This window comes from Patagioenas fasciata, chromosome 3 (genome assembly GCF_037038585.1).
Source record: "Patagioenas fasciata isolate bPatFas1 chromosome 3, bPatFas1.hap1, whole genome shotgun sequence".
Classification (NCBI taxonomy): Eukaryota; Metazoa; Chordata; class Aves; order Columbiformes; family Columbidae; genus Patagioenas; species Patagioenas fasciata.
This window is the reverse complement of record NC_092522.1, coordinates 976,514-995,189: the sequence shown is the minus strand read 5'-3', so window position 1 is coordinate 995,189 and position 18,676 is coordinate 976,514. Positions and strand designations below refer to the sequence as shown.

Below are 18,676 nucleotides of genomic sequence, written 5' to 3'. Positions count from 1 at the left end.
AGCGTACCGCCACGTGTCTGCGCAGCGTGGACATGTCTGTGAAGGTTCTCTCGCACGCCCGGCACTTGTAGGGCTTCTCCCCGGTGTGGATGCGCTGGTGGCGGCGCAGGGCGCCCTGCTGGGTGAACGTCTTCCCGCACTGCTCGCAGAAATACGGACGGGTCTCTAAAAACAAGCCAAAAAAATGACCAGGGGAGCATCCAGCCCTGATTTCAACAGGCAAAGTGAGGCGGTATCACACCCCACTTAGCCAGGATCAACTCCTTGTCCTCACCGCCTAATCCAAATATCTTACTCCGGAATAAAACGTCACCATCCAAACTGGACAGTACTCAGCTTCCGGCGCCGTTTATTTTCACAGCGCCAATTAATTTTGCCTCGTTACCTGCGTGGACGTTGCTGTGCTGGGCCAGCGAGGCTCTCAGCCCAAACGTCTTCCCGCAAACCCCGCACTTGTAGGGCTTGGCGCCCATGTGGCACTGCTTGTGGCATTTCAGGTACTCGTTGGTGGCAAAATGCTTTCCACACACGTCGCATTTAAAAAGGCGCTCTCCTGAGCAAAGGGAAAAAGACATTCCGGATTATTTCGGCGGAATTTTGTACTTCAAAGTCGATCTTTCAAATGTCTTTCTATCCCTAGTAGTTCCTAGCATGCACATTCTTCAAATCCCAACTAGGAATTCCCAGCGGTATAAATAAAGGGAGAAACCAGATGGAATAAGAGCAGTATTGAACGCCTACCTGTGTGCGTCCTTTTGTGGCCAGTGAGTTTGCCTTTATCGGCAAAGCAAGCCCCGCAGTCCTCACAAATATACGGTTTTTCCCCCGTATGGGACCTAAACGAAGCGAAATATGAGCGTTAGTAAATTAGCTCTTGTAGTGCGTACTTAAAACAACGTATTTGAAGTTATGTTCTACACGCTACAGGCAGTAGACTTCATTGTTTCAAACATCTCCTGGGACACTGTGGGCCACGTTCTTGGCTGCCGCAATCCCTCAGCCTTGTGTCCTCCAGCCCGCAAACTGCAACCGGCAGGATATTCCCAATTTTAAGACAAAAGGCTGTAAGGAAAGTCAGGCAAGCAGCGTTTCTGAACGCACGCTGGACATCTCTTTATCAACTAGCTCAAATCAGTGAAAGTCTGAGCCTAATGTTTGGTCTTAACACTGCGCTGACTTCCCTTATTCCAACCCAAATGTGCAAAAGCATGCATAATTTGGAGTTGTCAGGCAAAACGCTGCACATCTGAGACACAGGCAGTCACCCAACACAAACCCCACCAGTCACTGTTCTGTTGCGGTCACACCGCATCTCACCTGCAGTGCAGCACCGCTGCATTTCAGCCAGCATGGATTATCTTGGCATTTCCAATGTTTTGCTGGTCCTGAATCAGAATACCTCACAATTTTTGAAATCACTGCAGGAGCAGGTAGAAGACAGAAGGACGCTACTGTCCCCATGGCACAGGTGCGCAGTCTCTAGCAACGGGATTTCCCTCACCCTGTTTAGCCCTCCAACAGTTAACCTCCCAGTTAAGGAGCTATCTGCGAGACAGGGAGACAACTGGGAAATTCCAGGGGATGATTCACCCTCTCCTGGGAGAGGACGCGCTCACCACAGACGTGATCAGCGAGCGATTCATCCCGTCTAGCTCCACTGACTACACAGGGAGCCCAGATGACAAATCCAGCTTTTGTACTGCGCACAAAAACCAAAATCTCACACTAAATGACTTACTCGTGGTGATAAAGAGCAAGCGGGGCTCGGCATCTGGGCCTCTGGGGTCCCTGACTCATGTTCGGCCCATCCTACTTTTCATCAGCGAAGACCATCAGCTTATTTTGAAGCCTGGCTCAAATAACTGGCTTTTGCTCACAAGTTTGCCTAAAGCATGTTTCAAAACCCCTACAAAACTGATGCAACGGCCAGATGCAGACAAAGCCGTTACGTAAAAGTTAATCACGGGTACTACAGAACAAATTATATCCTGGTGTTCCTCTTACAAGGACGTGCAAGGAGAATGACTCGGAAAAGGAAGCACCGAAGCACACTGGGCATGCAGGGAGCGGTAACGGGAGGAGTGGTGCTGCAGGCTGACCTGGTGTGGACCTTAAGTTGGGAGGGCTGAGCAAATTTTGCGTGACAAATGCCACACTCGTAAGGTTTCTCTCCCGTATGCGTCCGCATGTGGAACACCAGCGCCGTTCGGGAGCTGAGGATCTTCCCGCAGACAGAGCAGAGCGGGCGTTTGACTCTGCCCTCGTGCTTCCGCATATAATGCGTCCTCACGTCTCTCTTTCTCTTAAAGGTGGCGTTGCAGAGGGTGCAGGCGAACTGCCGCTCGTCCGTGTGGACACACGCTCGGTGCTCCTTCCAGCTGTTGTAGCTGGCAAACGACTTGCCGCAGATGTCGCACCGATAGGCTTTACCCGGCAAGCACTGATGGACGTCTCTGCAGTGATCCACGTACTTCTTCCGGGAAACAAACTGCTCGTTACACTTCTCGCATGTTATTACATAGGCAGACTTATTCGCCTCGCTTTTATTTACCCTCTTGATTTTAAACGCTTCATCTGAATCACATTCTTCGCCATCCTTCTCATTAGAGTATCCATCGTCCTCATCGTCCCCCTCATTATCTCTGCTATCTTCAACTTCCGAGCAACCTGCTTCATCATCTACCTCCTCCTCGCCCTTCAAACTCGTTTCACCTTCATCTTCATTCCCTTCTTCACTCAGTTTTTCACTTCTTGCTTCAGCTTCCTTGTATCTCTGCTTCTGCTCTTGCTCGTTGTTGCTCTCTGCTTCAGTAACAGACAAACCCCCGGGTTCTTCCTCACGGCTCGTGGCCCCTTTGCACCTCACAGGCTTCTGTCGTTCAGCCTCGGATGTCCCATCCCACCTCTCTCTGTCAGGACCTTTGTCACAGCTCGCTGCGTGTGGCCTTTGCGCAGGCGGAACTACCATCCAATAGACAGGCACAAGTTTCCTTGCTTGCTGGTGGATTTTTCTGTGAAAACAAACAACACAGAACGACTTCAATAGGTTTAATTGTTTCCATTCAGGCATGTTTGCCTCGGAGGAGGAGTCATTTCCTCTTAATTGTTCTTTGCATCATTTAAGAAATTAGCAGTGTATCTGGAGAGCTAAACAACAGGAAAATTTCACGTAGAGTTGGACCAGATAATTAAGGAAAATTAAAAGGTCTCAGTTCATCAAGGATGGAGCCTCTCAAGTACACATGTTCATGATCTGACTAGTAACATAGGCTGGACTGTACGTTTTCCTCCAGGGCCACGCTGGACAGGGTAAGAAATTATGGACTTAAACCAAGGGAAATATAGATTAAATGCCTATATGGAAAACCAGAACGGGCCCCTTTGGAAGCCACCAACTGCAGCGGTTAACTCCAGTTCCCCCCACTCGGTGTGTGGAACAAGCCGTGTCGTTGCACTCGCAGCACATCTGGAATGTCTTTCTGCTACTGGACTGAACTCCACACAAATCCTGGCATTTTTTAACAGGGAAGCTGGGCTCCAGTAGAACACCACCCATCTCCCGACCCACACAGGCAGGGCACGGAGATGCGTGACATGTACAGCGGCTTCTGCAGCTCTGGAAATTGCTGTGCAATTTCAGCATCTCGTTTTTGGGCAGGCAGCCTATTCAGAAATGCACACTACCCAGCAAAAGAGAATGCAGGATATTGGGCCCATGAAAACCACACTAAAAAGCACCACACTGCCCTGACATTTACGACAAGGGCATTTTCTTGTGCATTTTAAACAGATGCCCATTCTTTTCAGGCTCCTATTATAAATCCAAATCCGAGGCTCCCAAACCACCTAACAGATCCTGTTGCACAAGTCCTCTTTGACTCAACGGGAAACGTTCCCCTAAATTCCCAGTCTGGGAGAACTCAATCCAGTAATCTGGACTGAGAGCTTGATGAGGTCAGCCAAAAAACATCTCTACTGATTTCAAAACGCTTCTGATCAGATCCAAGGAATTCTGGAATTAAAGGAGTGAGGACTTCAAGAACAGGGAGAAAACACAGACACAGAACGCTGTACCTGACGTGGGTGTTGTACGCAGACCTCTGTGCAAAGCCGGCGGGGCAGCGTTCGCATTTGTATGGTTTCTCCCCCGTGTGCGTCTGTATGTGGACCGCGAGGCCGCACTTGGAGCCCACGACCTTGTTGCAGTAGGGGCAGGCCTGGGGATGCCGCTTCTTCTCGTGCACCCTGCGGACGTGTTCGTTCGTGTCCCTCCGGCGCTTAAACCTCTTGTCGCAAAACACGCAGGAGAAGCCCCGCTGGTGGCTGTGAGCGGCGAGGCGGTGCTGCCGCAGGTTCTGGTGCGAGGAGAAGAGCCGCTCGCAAGCGTCACAGCCATACCGGACAGCCAGGTTAGGGTCCTGCTTGAGCTCCGTGTACGACTGGTGCTGCTTGGTAACACGGAACGACTCGTCGCACTTCTCGCGGGCAATCTGCGGCAAGGCTTTCGCCACGTGCCACGGTGATTTCCTGCGTTCGGTTCTACTGACAAATTTGGAAATTAAACTGTTTTCATCCTCCCACTGCTCAGGCAGCGCGTTCCCAATGACTACACGGGCTTCCTTTGACTCGGTCTGACTTAGGAGAGAATCACTACTCTCATTCTCCAGACTAACAATATCCACGCTGAGCCTGTTTCTGGTGTCTGGCTTGTTACATTTTGGTAGCTCTGCTGTCCTGGATTTGGGGTCTGGAGAAGCGGTTTCCTCTTGCTCCAGGCTCACTGCCTGGCCTTCGATGAGTTTGTAGCCAGCCAGCAGCTTTTTCTCGTTCTGCCTCTCCCAAAGTCTCCTCCGCAGTGGTGTTGCCACAGCTTGGGGACAGTTACTCGGTTTGCGGTTCTCCTCCTGCTGGACACGAGGCCACTGTGACCCGTTTTCACGCAGCTGACCCTTCAGGTGGAGGCTCAGATCCAACCCCTTCCTGCCCTCTGCTTTCACTTCTTCACAAATGTCAAGCAAATCCTTGCATTCGAGTCTCTCAGCTATTTCTTTCATCCGTTGCAGTTTTTCGGCTTCAATCTCCACTTCTGCAGTGTAAACGAACTCCAGAAAAGAGGTGAACTCCTCCGTGTAAATGTCTTGCAGAGTCACTGTGCAGTTCTTGGTGTCCAGCATGTCATCGTGCAGGAAAAGCCCCTTGAAATAGTTGCTGGAAGCTGCCAAGACAGCTTTGTGAACCAGAAACTCCTCCTGAATTCCCAGATGCTGTGTGTGGACCGTCACGTCGCAGAGGTGACCAAACTGGTACAGGGAGTGCAGTGTCCTCAGCAGGTTAGGAGCAGCAACCTTGGATTTCATCAGGATTTTCTTTTTCTCCATCCTGCCAGAAAAAGAGACAAACATTTGGGTTTTTTTTGAGGAGGTAATAAGTGTTTTGTTGGAAAGGTATTTCAAAACTGCTCCTTCTCAATCAACAAACAGAGGGGTCAGAATTTTTTTGACAATTTGACTTTCTCAGAAAGAACAACTCGCATTTCCCCAACTAGCTGTTATTACAGTCAATCCGATGCTGGAGAACTCTGTGGCGTTCCTGTCTCAACCTGCATGTGCCATCTATACCGCTGGAACCAGAAGTCTTGTTTAAAAGAACAATAACGATGCTGCCAACCTCACTGAGGCCATTAGATGCTCTGACCTGACCCTCTGAAGCTGATATTCCCAATCTAGCATGGTTTTTAAATGCCTGTTCTTCAGCACATGCTTACAACAGCTCTGTAACCAAGAGAAGAGTGTCAGGCCAAAATAAACACCCGAAACAGTTTGTTATTGCTTAAGGGCTCGGTTTAAGCTTGGCTTGCTGGGCTTCCCTCTCCCAGTAATAACGCTTGGCAGAAAACGACACCAAACCGTACTTTCACTTCTCATCTAAATTATGTTTGACATTACATTAAATACATGCTTGGCAGATATAAACCATCTGATTAAGAAGATAAATGTGTCTTCAACATAAAGTACCAGGAAGTCGAACACAATACCCAGCCTAGAGTGAATGGGTTTGAACAGCAAGCTTAAGAGACGGCTTGGAGAGTACTCTTCCTATTACAAGCTACCGCAGAGGATAATCATCTAAACCTTATTCAACGCCGGTGACATCCCAAATAACGTTTTAAAAACTGCATTTAAAGGTTTACAGTGATTTTTTTAACGACCCGGTTAAGCGCAGCTGGAACCTGTACAGCTACATTCGTAGGAAATGGACATGATTTCTGCTAGATATAAAATGGCTGTAAATTTGAGTTACGCAGAACCATAATTATTTGTACTTAATTGGAGGGTTGATCCTGACTACTCTATATTCAAGCCCACAAATTCAGAAAAGCTTCCACTCAATCTGTCCTCTGGCTCACCCCTCTTAATGCTTTCCAACAGGATTTCCTTCTCCATCTCTGTGCGGAGCTGACCCCAGCGTCGCGAAGCTCCCCGATCAAAGAAATCAATGAGCAGAGCACGTGCTAATTTCCTCCTTCTCCTTTTTAAGATCCCCATCTGCGATAAATTCTCGATACGCGCTCCCATGTGAGCTCTGCTAACACCAGGATCTGATACGAGGCCAAACAGAAAGGTCCGTTCCAACATCATCTCTTTAGTTCAGCTGCTTCGAGATTAAATCAGCCCAGGAACACTTTACTGAAATGTCTATCCAACGAAAAACACCACAAATTAATCAATTCTCGCTTTTTTTTTTCTTTCTTCAGAAAAAATAGGACTGTACTTCTTGTTACCATTTGGAGAGGAATTTGATCTTTAGTTTTCTGCAGTGGTGTTGCACATTGTTTGTTATGTTTTACGGTTTCACGAGGTTGAGAGCAGAACCCGATTTTCCAGGACTATAAGGCAGTATGTAAAATTAATTTTTTTCCCCCAAACCAAAATTTAGGTAACAGAAGATTTCCGAGTATTTTGCTTTCACCTTTGAGGGTAAGAAGGCAGCTTCTGATCACCAGTGGATTAGGAAAGCTATTTGCTCCTTACTCTTTATGCTTCAATGAAACTTAACAAGAGAAGATTCTCCATTTTTTCTATGTATTGCATTTTTGGGGTTTGTGTTTAACTTCTTTCAGCTTTTTGCCTGGTAGTAAGGGAACACATACTTTAAAGGATTTGCATGTAAGCAAGATTTACAGAAAACATAATGAACCACTGCAAAAGCCAAAAGGTGTTTCAATTCAATTACAGTTCCTGATAAAGCCAGCGGAACAGAATCACAGAATCATGAAATCGTTTTGGTCAGAAAAGACCTTTAAAGATCATCGAGTCCAACCGTCAACCTAACACGGTACAGTACAACTGTTTTCAAAAATAAAGCCTAACTCGTGGCTTCCACTCTCAAATAAGATCTTTATATTTGCTCTACAATATAGCACTTTTTAAAATGATGCAACGACACAGTCAATAGCAGTTTTCTAATCCAGGATAATTAGCACAGAATATGAAGACATTTGTAGGAAGGACAGTAAACATTTCCAAACCATCGTTGTTTCTTGGATTTTCCCTGTCCACGTCAACTTTGCAATTTCTATGGGCCAGAGCCTTAACTGGTGTGATATGGTACAGCCCTTTTGGAGCAAAGACGGTGATTTACACACCCAAGTATCCAGAGGAGAAAAACTCAACAGGTCAAAGAAACTGAATCGCATAATTCTCACAATCCTGGCAAAATAAGCCCAGTGTGGGGAGATCATAACAGAGCAACACCCCAGATCCTGACCCCTAAAATGAACAGCTCGAGATCAACCAACCAGAGCTGCAATACAACACGCAGACTATTTCAGAGCACACAAGACTCATCGCCACAGGTGTGCGAGACCTCGCTTCCGCCCTCAAACCAGACACACCTGTGACATTTTTCCTGATTCTTGCTTTGTTTTTCTCCTGTAAAATCAGATAACACTCGCCTGTCTTAAAGATGGATTGTGATGACAAAAACACATGAATAGCAGTGAGATAATAAGCTAACACAGGTAAAAAAAGAACATTACAAGGACATAAACAACAGCTAGAGTTGCTCAATCATATTAATCACCTGGGAAATTAAGCTTATTCACATTAGTTCCCACAGTGTGCAGGCACATCCAGCCAGGTACGTCAGGACACAGAGCAAATAGGAACAATCGCACCTTTCCTGCCGCGGTTTCTGACCCGTCTGTGCGCCACTGGGTGCGTTCAGAATTGCCACCCACAGCACCCCTGCTCATCCTCCAGCGCACTGCAGGATAAATCCCTCCCCGGGCGACCTGAGGTTGTGCGGGCTTTCGTTTGGTTGTTTGTTTCAAACGTACAGAACTTTTCGCTTGTTAAAAACCAAGCACAACACCTCAGAAACACAACTAGAAATGCTTTTCGCACGGGAAAACCAAGGTGGAACAGCACCAACGCAATCCTACCTTACAGACAGCACACCGTCTCGTTCCTTATGCCGCTGATAAACCACATCTTCTGGTTCTCACCCTGTGCTTTGCGAGCCCAAGGGATTTTTAGGTGCGTAAAGCCAGCAGCACACACAGGTACCCCCTGAGCCCTGCAAGGACATGGAAACCAAAGCCGCTTTACCTTATGCTCGACCAAAGCACGAGTTTCCTCACAGCACTGTGGGTTGGAGGCCTGAATGGAAAACAAGCTCCCAGCCACTGTCACCCACACAGGGAACAGGTCGCCCCAGGCCGCCCCAATTCCACCTCACACAACTCCCCGCCTAGGCCTCGCCGCCATGCCCGCTACCGAGGCGTCAAGACCCGGCCTGCGCCCCGGGGGCGGTGCTGGAAGGGCAGCCGGGCCTCCTCCCCACCCTCCCGAGGGTGTTTCCCCCCCGTCCCGGCCTCACCCGGAGCGGCCGCTCCCGCCTCGGCCGCGCTGCTCCCGCACGGCCGCGGCCCCGGGTGGAACCACCCGCCCGGCCGCCCCCCCTCCTCAGCGGAATGGTACGGCTCGCCTCGCAAGACCCCCCGCTGCCCCAAAGCAACGTGGCCGCCTCGGCGTCACCGCTTCACCCTCCTGCCTTTCGCAGCCATCTTGAGTGCGGGCAGGAGCCGGCGGCCATCTTGGACACTGCAAAAATGCCTCGAAATTCCTCAAAATTGCAGGCGGGGGGTGATTTTACTCCATTGCTTGGATTTTTTTCCGCTACGCTTTTTGAGTATTTTCTCTCAATAAACTGCAGCAGCTTCCCCCTTGGTCAGAAATACCACAGGGCGCCAAGCCTTGCGCTTGCCTATACACGTGGACCAGCCCATCAAATACATACATCAATAAACAAACGAACAAATTAACAATTTTTTGTAGCTCATGCTAGGTTGTTCCCACAAAACTGAAAAAAATTCCAAGTCAAAACAGTCGGGTTTTTTTTTCTCATTTGTTTAATCAGGTTAAATTGCTCCTGTTGCCAACGGGGTTTGCAATAAATCTCTGCAACTCATTTTCTAGGCCAGTTTGCTAGATCCGGCTCCTCAGCATCTCCCAGTGTCGACACCGGTGGATTGTTTCCAGTGTTAAGATAACGCTTATGAGGAACTGATTCAAGAGCCTGCACTTTGCTGGGGTAAATCTGGGCTCAGGAGCCGCAGAAATGGGGTCTCGCATCTCCCAGAACCGCTGTTCCTCACCAGTGACCCCGTATCGCTGCTCTATATGACAATAAATGATTTCAAACACGTCGCTCTGGGGGCTGCCAAGTACTTTAAACACACCAATCTTGTTTCCGAGACAAATCACAGATAAATTCCTCCTTGGATGCTTCTTTTACTTAAGTGCAGGTTTTAATCTTCAAAACGGCTTGTAAAGATCTTGGACGATGATTGTAATTCCTCAGGGTAATGCAAAATAAACTCCTCCTTAAAAATATACATCAGGAAGAGGCAGACATCACTGAAAGTTATTAGGCTATTTACCTTTTCCTACGCTTCTGCCACACAAATTTGAACCTGGATCCTATAATTATCGGGCTGCTGGCTGCCACGCATTAGAAGACATTCACACAGTTGAGTGAAAACAAGACGACCCTAGGAAAGACAGAATAAAAATATTTAGAATAAAAATAGCGCAAACTCAACCGGCTCGGCCTCACACAGGCAAATCCAGCCTGACAGAATTTGGTTTTCAACGCTGATTATTTCGCTTGTATTCGGGGAAACGTTTCTATTGCTGACACGCAGCTTGAGGAGCGGAGACAGCTAAAATGTCAGCGTAATATTCCTGTATCTCAGCGCGAGGGAACCGTGTTTGCTTTGACTTGATGGGAAACCGGGTCCATTCAGCCCTCGCACCCGGACGAGCCACAGGAGGAGACGAATTTCCCCACATCCCCCTCGGTTTTGTGCGGGTTGAGTGATTTTTTTGCAGGAGGAAGAGATAAAAACTTGATTATCCAAACGTCCTGTGCTCGGGTGCATTTTGGGGGTGGATGTGACCCCTCAGAAGAAGCTGGAGCTGCGTCTCCATCATCCCAATGAGTGTCCCGGTTGCTGTGGGGAGCGGAAAGGGGAGGATGGGTGACTTATTTGCACTCTCTGAACCATTCATTCTCTCCTGTGGTTCCAATAGGGGGGATGAAACACTTGCAAGGCGGTGCAGATGTGTCCGAATCCCCTCGCGATGGGGAAGACACCGAGCCCGTTTTACACCAGCATCCCTGCAAAAAACACCCTCTGCCAAAACGCAGCAAAGAACTTCCTATGGAAATGTAAGATACGGAGCCCTTATTTAAGAGAATAGACGCACTGATTTATTTGGGATTAGGCGAGCAGGACGGAACAGCGATAGGTAGAGCTACCTCAGGAGAACATTCTGCTAATGGGCTTTGTGGGTGGGAAATACTGGTTTGTCAAATCTAAGCTCAGATTCTCAGGATCATCCTCATTCATTGTGTCCCCGCACCCACTAAAGCCGGGGTAGTCGGTCACTGAAGCGAGATGCCTAAAGTTAAGCAGCAAGAATACATCCCCTACACGTAGCTTTATTTTTACAACAACTGAAAACTTGTTAAAAAATAGCAGTTGTATTCTATGGAGAGTATTGAAAGGTGCAAAGATCTTTCTTCTTGGCACATCAGACGGAGCCTGCTATCTACAACCACCGGGGAACGTGGGTTTTATCAGAGTAAAGGCTTTGGGTGTTGATCGCGGTGATTGCAAACAGGAAAAGGGGCGAGCGGGGAAGTGTTTCTACCCACAAATGCAGCTTCTGCGGCTCCGAAACTTCAGAAATGTGCAGATAGATGCTTGCCCAAGGCCAGCCTGGACTGGCAAAGCGAGGGGTGGAAGCATCATCCCCAAATCTGAGGCTGATTGCTGTGCCGCATCTTCTCCAGCATCGCATCCTCGGTGTTGGCCGCGGTGGCTCTGCCCGGTTGCGTTGCAAACGTGCAAAGCTGGGGGACATTTTTAGAGGTCCCAAAGCCTCCCCTGGCGATGCAGGGCTAAAAATCCCCTCCCTGGGCGCTCTCCTTGCTTTGTGGCTCCACCAGAGGAGGCTGCAGACTTTGCGAAGAGCAGCCGGGGCTGCAACCCCTGCTCATCATCCCAGAGGTTTACATCCAGCTCCTCGCCCACGTAACCTCGCATGGAGAGACGAAACCATCAGAATGCGCTGGGAATCAGGGACATCAGTAAGGAGCCTCGAGTGAAAAGGACAGAAAAAAGCCGATTTGAATCGTTTCTGTAGGATGAATTAATCCCCCATGCGGCTGGACTGGCCGGGACATGGGGAGGAACCTGACCACGTGGCTGCGGAGCCTTCCAGGAGGAAAAGGCTTCAAAATGTGCTGGTTTGGTTTGTTTCTCCCCAAGTTTGGGGCTGATGAAAGCGAAGCCCATAGCGTTGTCCCCAAAACGGAGACAGAGCTTTCAGCACAGCCTGGAAATGCAGAATTCCAGGCGAAATCCTCATGGAAAACAAACCACAGGCTCTTGGTCTGTGTGTCAGTGGTTAGCATCTAATGCTGTTCTGCATAATACGCTTTGGCGTATCGTTTTGCTACAAATCAAACATACCATATATCAATATACTCCCCCTTACGCTGCTTATATGTTAAATCTCAAGGAGCGGGAGTTCTGTACATTCCAGCAAGAAAAATCCAAGATCTTGGTGTCACTTGAAAAACACACTGATAAAAGTTCTTCTGCATTTATTTTTTGCTTAAAGAGGAAATATTACGACACCGAATAACAATTTAATTCTCAGCGAGGTGCAGTTTTGTTTCTCTTCCCCACGCCAGATGCTTTCCCTTCCATACCAAACAAATCCCCCGCGCAGCTCATTTGTTACGTGCCGTTGTTTATTCTTACACGTATTTAAGCTATTGGCACATTGCAAACTTCTGCTTCTCCCCACGCCTTCCAGAGAAGCAAAATCTTTTACGTCAAAGCCCATATTCCAATAATTTGCTGAGTCTGGGGGTTTGGGGAAGGCGATAAAGATCTTGTTTCTCTGTCAAGAGGCTGGAAAAGCAGGTGGGTGATGTTTGGTCTCTGGCTAACGGGCGCTGCTGATTTCTGCTTTATCCGCTTGGAAACAAACTGCCTCCTGGTTACTTACAGCCGCTTCAATATTAAATATGCAATCAACAGAGGGGAGGGGGGAAATATAAGCCTATGTTTTAAGTCTCCTCCAGAAGGCCAAATGGCTTGCTGAGCATCGCAGGGAATTAATTAATATCAGCACCTCGCTCCCAGCCAAAAGAAATAAAGCAAAAAGCCCAAAGTTGTTCTTAATGGCAAGAAAGCAGCGGTTTCTTGCCAGATTTGCAGTCCCGGCCTTTGCTAATGTTATCGCCCTTTATTTCGAGCGAGACTTCTATGAAAATAGCTGTCCATCTGAGGAGGGTGATGCCAGACGAGCTCCACCTGACGTCAGCCGGCCCGAATTTTAAAGCAAAGGAGTAAATCCGAATACATTGGGTAGGGCTTTGTGTACAGGAGACAAAGGGCCACCTCCAAAAAGGGGACATCTCCAAAAAAGGGAGCGACACCTCCAAAAACAACGGACCCCTGGGAAGGCTCTGCCCCCCCACATCATCTTAGAGAAGCCCCTTGAATTTTTAGACACCTGAATTAGCCTTTATATATATTATTTTTTAATACGTACGCATCTCCTGTCTTCATGGTAATAATGTGGGGTTTTTTCCCCCCCCAGTGATTATTTTCCTTAGCGATTGGCCCTCATCGTGATCCCAGAATCCAAGTTATTTGGAGCAAAATGAGGACTGAGGTTTGGTCGCTGCCTCTGAGCGGCGGAACCCGTGTCCCAGACCCGGGTGTCTTCAGCCGCTTGTTCCCCGCCCGCGATGAGAAAATGCCCTTTTTATCCCCAGATTTGGCGCGGAGTCTCGGCCCACGATGAGTAAACACCCAAAATGCAGCTGCCCGGAGAAAACAAAACACCTGGCTAAATATTTTTGGAGGTTTTGCCATTAGTCATCATGTGTTTGCGAAGGGCCCAGCTGCACAGCGTTCCTGCAGGCAACAGGTTTGATCCATTAACACCATTCCCCAGCGCGGACCTTGGGATAAAGATGCCCCTTTCCTGCATCGGCTGGGAATGAACCATTACAAGAAGCACTTTGGATAGAGGTTTTCTTCCTCTGGCCAAAAATACGGGTTAATATCAGCACAAGTAGCCACACGTGCAGCTCTGGGGTCTCACCCAAGAAGCACGATAATGTATTAAATCTGAAGTACAAATAAACACGCAGATGGGGGAAGAAGAGATGACCCAAGAGGAGACACACCAGGAGGAAGAGATGCTTAAACAATATCGGCCTTATGCTTCCTGCAGAGGTAATTATTAATGAATCCCCATTTAACCACCAATATTTAGTCCCAGCACAGTCATTAAAGACAGAAAACAAGGAGGGAAGTTTTGTGCTGGAAGGCAACAAATGGGCTGTTTCTGGACTCCTTGCAGGGAGTTTTGGTTCCCCCCGAGCCCTCCTCACCCTCTCCAGTCCCCATGGTGGGATGGGAAAGAATTCACTATTTCACACGTAGAATAACAGCAAAGAGGAGCAAAGGGAGTCAATGAGAAGGTCGTTCTGCTTGATGGGGAAAATCATGCAAGCCAAAATTAATCCAGTTCTAAGGCAAAGGGCTTTATTAACGTCAGTGAAGGAAGAAGGGGAGAGTCACAGCATTTTTCACCAATAATTTACTAGCTTTGTGTTTGTTTTAAATAATAAATGAAAATATTTAACAATAACAGAGTGCCAGAAACACACGAATGCACGAGCCATAGAAATGCCATCGCGGAGAAAGTTAAAATACTCCGTTGGGTGCAGTTTGGGTTTCCAAAGCTTTTCTTCACCTTAATTAAAATCCCAGAACACCGATGGGCTTTCGCATTCTTATTTTCTTTATTCTTGATAAGATTATAAACTGGTATCGCAGAGCAATAAGAAAACAACACTGCTGCAAACGTGCTCTTGCAGGAATGAAACCGCTGCAGGGGAAAAGCACATTTTATCCCAGCTTGCAGCGCAATGCAGCCGCACAAAGGACATCTATTTACACCAAAACTTGGGGGTTTTTTGGGAAAGGCAGAAAGAACGGGTCCCCAGCAGTGTGTGCGAAGTGACAAGAGAGGCAGGTGACACCCTGTCCCGCAGCCCCGCTGCTCTTATGGCGGGAGCCTCTCCAAGCGCGTTAAGCAGCGTGAACGGTTTTCATCCATCGCACCAGAATATAACGAGGATTAATTAGGTCGTGGTTGCAAAACGCTCATCGGCGCCAGGCGCCTGCTGCTGCCGTAATTATATTTATTACGGATGCGCCAAGGAACCCGATGGAGCGCTGTTTGCGTGAGCAGCGCGTCCCCAAAATCGGTCCCTGGGTGTGAAAGAAGCATCCTTCAAAAAGAAAAAATTATTTACAGGCTGAAGCAAGGCACTCAAAGCCCATTTGCTTCCCTTTTTAAGGCTCCGGACTTTCCTGCCGGGAGATGCGTCGGATGCTCGACGTGACGCTCGGACCTTCCCGAGGGAAAGCGGAGCTCACGGAAAAGCCGAGGAGCGGATCCCCGCCACGGCAGCGCCGCAAACAGCGCTTTCCCCTGCAGGGCGAGCAGGCGGGGACGCACGCCTAGAGCTGGGAACGAGCAGGGAGGGTCAGGGTGGGGATTCTGTTCCCATGGAAAACGTCAGCGCCTGGGAAGGAACATCCCGTCTTGGGTTCTGCACAGCGCAAAGCCGTAACCTCACCCTTTTATTGAAAGCAGAGGGTGCGGCACCTGCTGGGTGTCTCACTCGCTAGCAGGGATGGAGGCTTGGTACGCTGTGCGCTTGCCAAAAAGCTAAAAAACCAGGTTATTTAGCTGAGAAACACAAGCTGGAACAATAAAACCAAGCGGCTGGGAGATCTCCAGCCTCGGGAAGAGCCAAGCAGCTCATCCCCAAACGCTGCCGGGGATGCGCTTTCCCCAGCCCAGCATCCCGCTCAGCCAGTGTGCCTGGTCCAGCGCGGGGGGTCGCGCCAACGTGGGGACCTTTCATCCCCCCCCTAGACAAGATGCACATTGCTTTTTAATTACGCCATCAATAACAGTTTCTGCAGTATTACATATTTCTGAGTCTATATCTGAAGAACGTTCTGAAGTTTGGGGAGTACTTTCAGTGCATTCTGTGTAGCCACTTCTGTAACTTCCTCAGCTGGAAGCCCTTTAATTTTGTCAATATATTCTGCAGCAATGTAAATATTTTTTGGTTAATTTCTCATCTGTTTTGCAGGCGCCAGAGCAGGAGAGTCAGTTTCTAAGCACATACCTTCCACAGGTAACAGCTTCACAAGTTTCTGCTTCTGTTCACTCCTTACAATGGAAGGAGGAATGGAGAAGTATCCAGCTTTCACCCCATCCATCGCTACAGATGGCTTCCCATCAAACGCATGGAGCAACACCTTCATAGCACCTTGTTCCTTTGAGACATTAATGGTTGGTCTTCCAGCTGAGCGGGAATGAACATTTAAAGGCAAATCAGTCTTACTGATCTGCTTGATCAAGACCTGTCTTTGTCTTCCTTTCTGTTCATCCGTGCTGGCAAATCTAGTCCAGCTTCTCCGATCGCCACCAATTTGTCTGTGTAGAGTTCTATAAGTGGTAAAGCAGCATCCAGATCCTTCAAAGTAACCTCTGGCGAAACCTCTTGAACCGGGTGAACTCCAAAGCCAAGCCTGAGCATTCCCTTCTCAGCTCACCCATTTATTTTGGCAGGGCTGGAGTTTCCACCTCCAAACCACCCATCAGGCCCTTGCTGCAGCTCCCCCATGTGCAGCACCCATGTCCCCAGGGCCACATATTTTGGGGAACCACGCTGCCTGCCCCAAAAACACAGCCAGAGAGTTAAGACGGGAGCATCTGGGGACAAAACATGCTCTGCTTCCAAAGGGATGCTCAGCGCTGCACACAGGGGTCTGCTTGCCTGGGTTTCCCTGTTCCCCGATTTTCCGCAATCCCTGCAAGCCGTCCCAGGTTTGAAACATTTGCAAGAGCCGGAGTTCGCAGCGCACCCTCGTTTCGTGATTTTTTCCGTCCCCTTTGCCAGTTTAAAGTCGTTTTCACAGACACCCAAAAATAACTTGGTTTTTCCAGCGTCATTTTGGGATCTGGTGTCGGTGAAGAGCCCGTGAGAGCAGCCCAAAGCGGAACAGGTACCTGCTGCTCCCTGTTTTTGGGGGGCTGCTGCCGGTAGCATCATCTGCCTTCTCCTTAGATTGGGGCTAACGAGGGATAAGCAACGAGGAGAAAGAACACAATTGTCTTTTTAATAAAAATCCTTGACTCGCAGACACCGAGATGCTCCAACCTGCAGTTTTGAGGCTGGAGAAGACAGGAGCTCCTCGGACAGACAGACAAACCACGTCCAACCCACCCGGCTCTGCTGATGTCAACCCAGAGCCTGTTGCCATGGCAACAGAGCCAGGACCACAACAGGGCTTTTTTTATTGTCATTTTCTTTTTGCTGGCATGGTCTCAGCAGCTCCCGCTTCAAACCAGAGTCGCTTCTCATGGGACCAAGGGGAGCTTCTCCCCCTTTGGCACCCAGAGCCACCCAGGTTGCTCACGGGCTTCGTGCACAGCCCCTCAAATTCCTCAATAAATGAGGAATACCCCAGCCAGCCTGCCAGGAAGGGAAGGAGAGCCAATCCCAGCACAAACGCATTCATTTAAGGGGGAAAACAGCGCCTTTTGAGGACCCAAATTCATGCGCTGGTGTTTTCAGTAAACAGCTGGAACACCTGGAGCCAGATGCTGGGGGTGATGCACGCAAATGGATCACACCAATAAAACTCTCATTCCTCTTCTCCCCCTTCCTGGGCCATTTTACCCCAAGACAGTGGTGGACTCTCCACTTTTACAGCATTTTAACCAAGACCAAACGCCTATTTAAAGCGAGGTGAGAGCTCCAACGCGCATTATTCTCGCTGTAGAGCTGCTGGGTGGGATTTACAGCCCGAGTTAGGTGGGAGGTCAGTGCAGGAGGCCGTGAACTCCCAGGCACACGTACGAGCAAGATCGCATCCCAGATTAAATCACGGCACATCCAGAGATTTGTGGCTTTGGTACGTAAACCGGGGGGCTGCAGGAATCCACCCCCAGGAGCCAAAACGGGAATTTGACGAGGATAAATACACGAAAGAACTCTCTTTGCTCAGAGGACACGCAGATTGTATCATCAAAGGGTTATACTTCCAGCAGGCGAAATTTGTCATCGCTCAGAAGGGAATTAGTGGCTTGGACGGGGCTCTGATAGCGACTGGGGTGAGGCGGGATGTCACCGGGAACGCTGTGACACCGTCACCCCGAGCGCTGTGACACCGTCACCCCGAGCGCTGTGACACCGTCACCCCGCGCCTGGGCTGCCTGTTCACCGCTAGAAATCATAAATAAACAGAGAAAGCTTGAGAAATAGGGCAGGGAAGAGCTCCGAGGGGAGAGGACGGCGCCAGCACCGTGCGTTCCTGCAAGAACCGACTGGATGCCGCGTTCCCACCCTTTCCAAAGTCGGGGAGACGTCACTGCCTTTAAATTGTACCAATATAGCAGCGCAATTAAAAGCCTGGCACAGCCGATAGCGACTCACCCACCCGCTATAACCGCAGCAACGCCGTAATGAAATAATCCCAGTCGCATCCTTTTGTGAGCCTGACCTCGCTTCTTTGCAAGATGAGAATCATATTCCCTTTTATTTATTTATTTTTTAACTGCCTAATTTGCAGCGCACGAGCAGCGCTGTAAATTCGTCGGGAAGGGTTAAGGGGAAGCCCAGCCTTGGCACAGCGCTTTTGCTTGGTCCTAAAGAGCATCTTAGGGGGGAAAAAGAGAACTTGAAGGTTTTAATTTGGGGCAGTTGACTCGATGGCAGCCCCAGTCTTGGCAGAAGCATTTGTAGAGTCTTAACCAGAGAAGCAGTGCTGGCTCATTGGGAAGGGCTAAAGCTTTTAGGCGCAGGTTCATCACATTTTGCCGCAGCCACGGGCACGCATTTTTCCTTCAATCCCTCTGCACGTCCAGTCTCTCACTCCCCAATCCTTTCCGTCCTGCAGAAAAGCAGCGGGGAGGGAATATTTCCCCCGTGAGGTCAGTGGAAAGACCAGGCTGGGACGTGCAGGTGTCCGGGGGCACAGATGGGATTTTTC

General features: G+C 49.0%; 1 protein-coding gene and 1 pseudogene across 5 annotated transcripts in view; both read right to left on the bottom strand.

Moving 5' to 3' along the window:
- The window catches only part of LOC136099412 (uncharacterized), a 41,883-nt gene that overhangs the window by 983 nt on the left and 22,224 nt on the right, over positions 1–18,676 (bottom strand). Inside the window, exons 1-7 of one of the 5 annotated variants that reach the window (XM_071805589.1) lie at positions 8,444–8,591; positions 7,895–7,958; positions 4,075–5,379; positions 2,100–3,011; positions 742–836; positions 386–553; positions 8–165 (exon numbers count right to left, since the gene is read on the bottom strand). In XM_071805589.1, the coding sequence (XP_071661690.1) occupies positions 8–165; positions 386–553; positions 742–836; positions 2,100–3,011; positions 4,075–5,378 (2,637 nt within the window). In that variant the 5' untranslated portion in view covers position 5,379; positions 7,895–7,958; positions 8,444–8,591. The other 4 variants (XM_071805588.1, XM_065833601.2, XM_065833599.2 and 1 more) reach the window with 4 other exon arrangements.
- Positions 15,467–16,784, bottom strand: LOC136099691 (putative deoxyribonuclease TATDN3 pseudogene; annotated as a pseudogene).